Genomic DNA, 1,405 nt, shown 5'->3' on the forward strand with positions numbered 1-1,405 from the left:
GGGAGGAGCAGAGAGGGCCGGTGGCCCGGTGGTCCCCTTTGTGGGTGCTACAGGGGAGGCACTGAGGAGGTGGAATAACACGGCAGACGGACCAGGTGGGATCTCTCAGCACAGACAGCAGCACTGGGCTAAGGCCCAGGTACGACTCCAGTGAGATTTCTGGGAAGGTGCGAGGCGCTCCCAGAGGAGGGGGCGGGGCAGCCAGGCCTCGGGACCGGGAGTGAGCAGCAGGCGTCTCTGTGGCCTGGGAGGTCCAGGCACCACTGGGTCTCACGCCTGCTGACCCCACACCCCTGACTCACTGCCCAGGAGAACAGACTGGTGGCTTGTCCGCCCAGTCGCTGCTACTGGCCCGGCCACAGAAGGCGTGAGCCGCCTGACACACTGTGGGCGGATCCCAGGGGCTCCCCGGTGAAAGATGGAAGAAAGCCAGCCCCCCGAGAATGCCCACAGCAGGATTCCCTCCGCAGGAAGCTCTAGAACAGGCCACGCCAGCCATGAGAACCGCGGCCGCCGGGAGTCAGTTCGAGGGACGCGGGGAACGCCCTGGGTGACAGGGCGGCCGTGCTGGCCACATGTGCATGCACTTATCCAAAGTCATCACACTGTGTGCCTCCCGTCATACGTGACGTCGTCGCACCATCATATCGGGGTGAAAAGAAAGACACGGAGTAAACGCTGTTCTTTTGCTGACAACAAACGAACAAACGAGTCGGCCGTCCATCCACCGGGCAGTCCGTCCCGGGAGACTCAGCCTGGGCAGCTCACACACTCTCATCGCTCCGCGGCCGGAGGATTAGGGGGCAGCCTCCCCGGCGGTTCCCCCCGACTCCTTGCAGGAAGGGAAGGCAGCTCCCAGAAGGACGGCCAAGGAACGCGGAGAAGGCAAGCGGCAAGCCTGGAGACACCCCGTTCTGTTCACTTCCCGTGTGAAACAATGACCAAGTAGGAGAACGGCGGCGTCACTCGTTAGTCGCCATGGAAACCCAAGCGGGAAAAGGAGCAGGCGAGTAGGAAGTGCCTGTGGGCTGGTAACCAGGAACTTTACCTGCAAGGTCCTCTCAGCGTCTTAAACAGCGGTCCGCAACCTTCCTAATGCTGCGACCCTTTAACACAGTTCCCCATGTTGTGGTGACCCCCAATTTCATTGTTACAAATGGAACATCATTAAAGCATAGTGATTCATCACAAAAACAATATGTAATTATATATGTGTTTTCCGATGGTCTTAGGCAACCCCTATGAAAGGGTCGTTCAACCCCCAAAGGGGTCGCGACCCATAGGTTGAGAACCGCTGGTTTAGAATTGGCTGAGCCGTGGCTTCTCTCGCCTCTAGCTGCCACGGACAGGTGCCTGGAACCCGAGTCCAAGGATGGGCTCCCCCTGGTCTGCCCAGAGCCCTGGG

The 1,405-nt window shown here is 60.1% G+C and overlaps 1 protein-coding gene across 1 annotated transcript in view; it reads left to right on the plus strand.

Annotated features, from left to right (window-relative positions):
• Nucleotides 1-418: 418 nt before the first annotated feature.
• The window catches only part of TMEM8C (transmembrane protein 8C), a 38,363-nt gene continuing 37,376 nt past the window's right edge, over nucleotides 419-1,405 (plus strand). Inside the window, exon 1 of the mRNA XM_006776599.2 lies at nucleotides 419-550. Within this exon, the coding sequence (XP_006776662.1) occupies nucleotides 419-550 (132 nt within the window). The remainder of the gene's footprint in view (nucleotides 551-1,405) is intronic.

Source organism: Myotis davidii, unplaced genomic scaffold, assembly GCF_000327345.1.
Source record: "Myotis davidii unplaced genomic scaffold, ASM32734v1 scaffold609, whole genome shotgun sequence".
In the NCBI taxonomy this organism is placed as follows: domain Eukaryota; kingdom Metazoa; phylum Chordata; class Mammalia; order Chiroptera; family Vespertilionidae; genus Myotis; species Myotis davidii.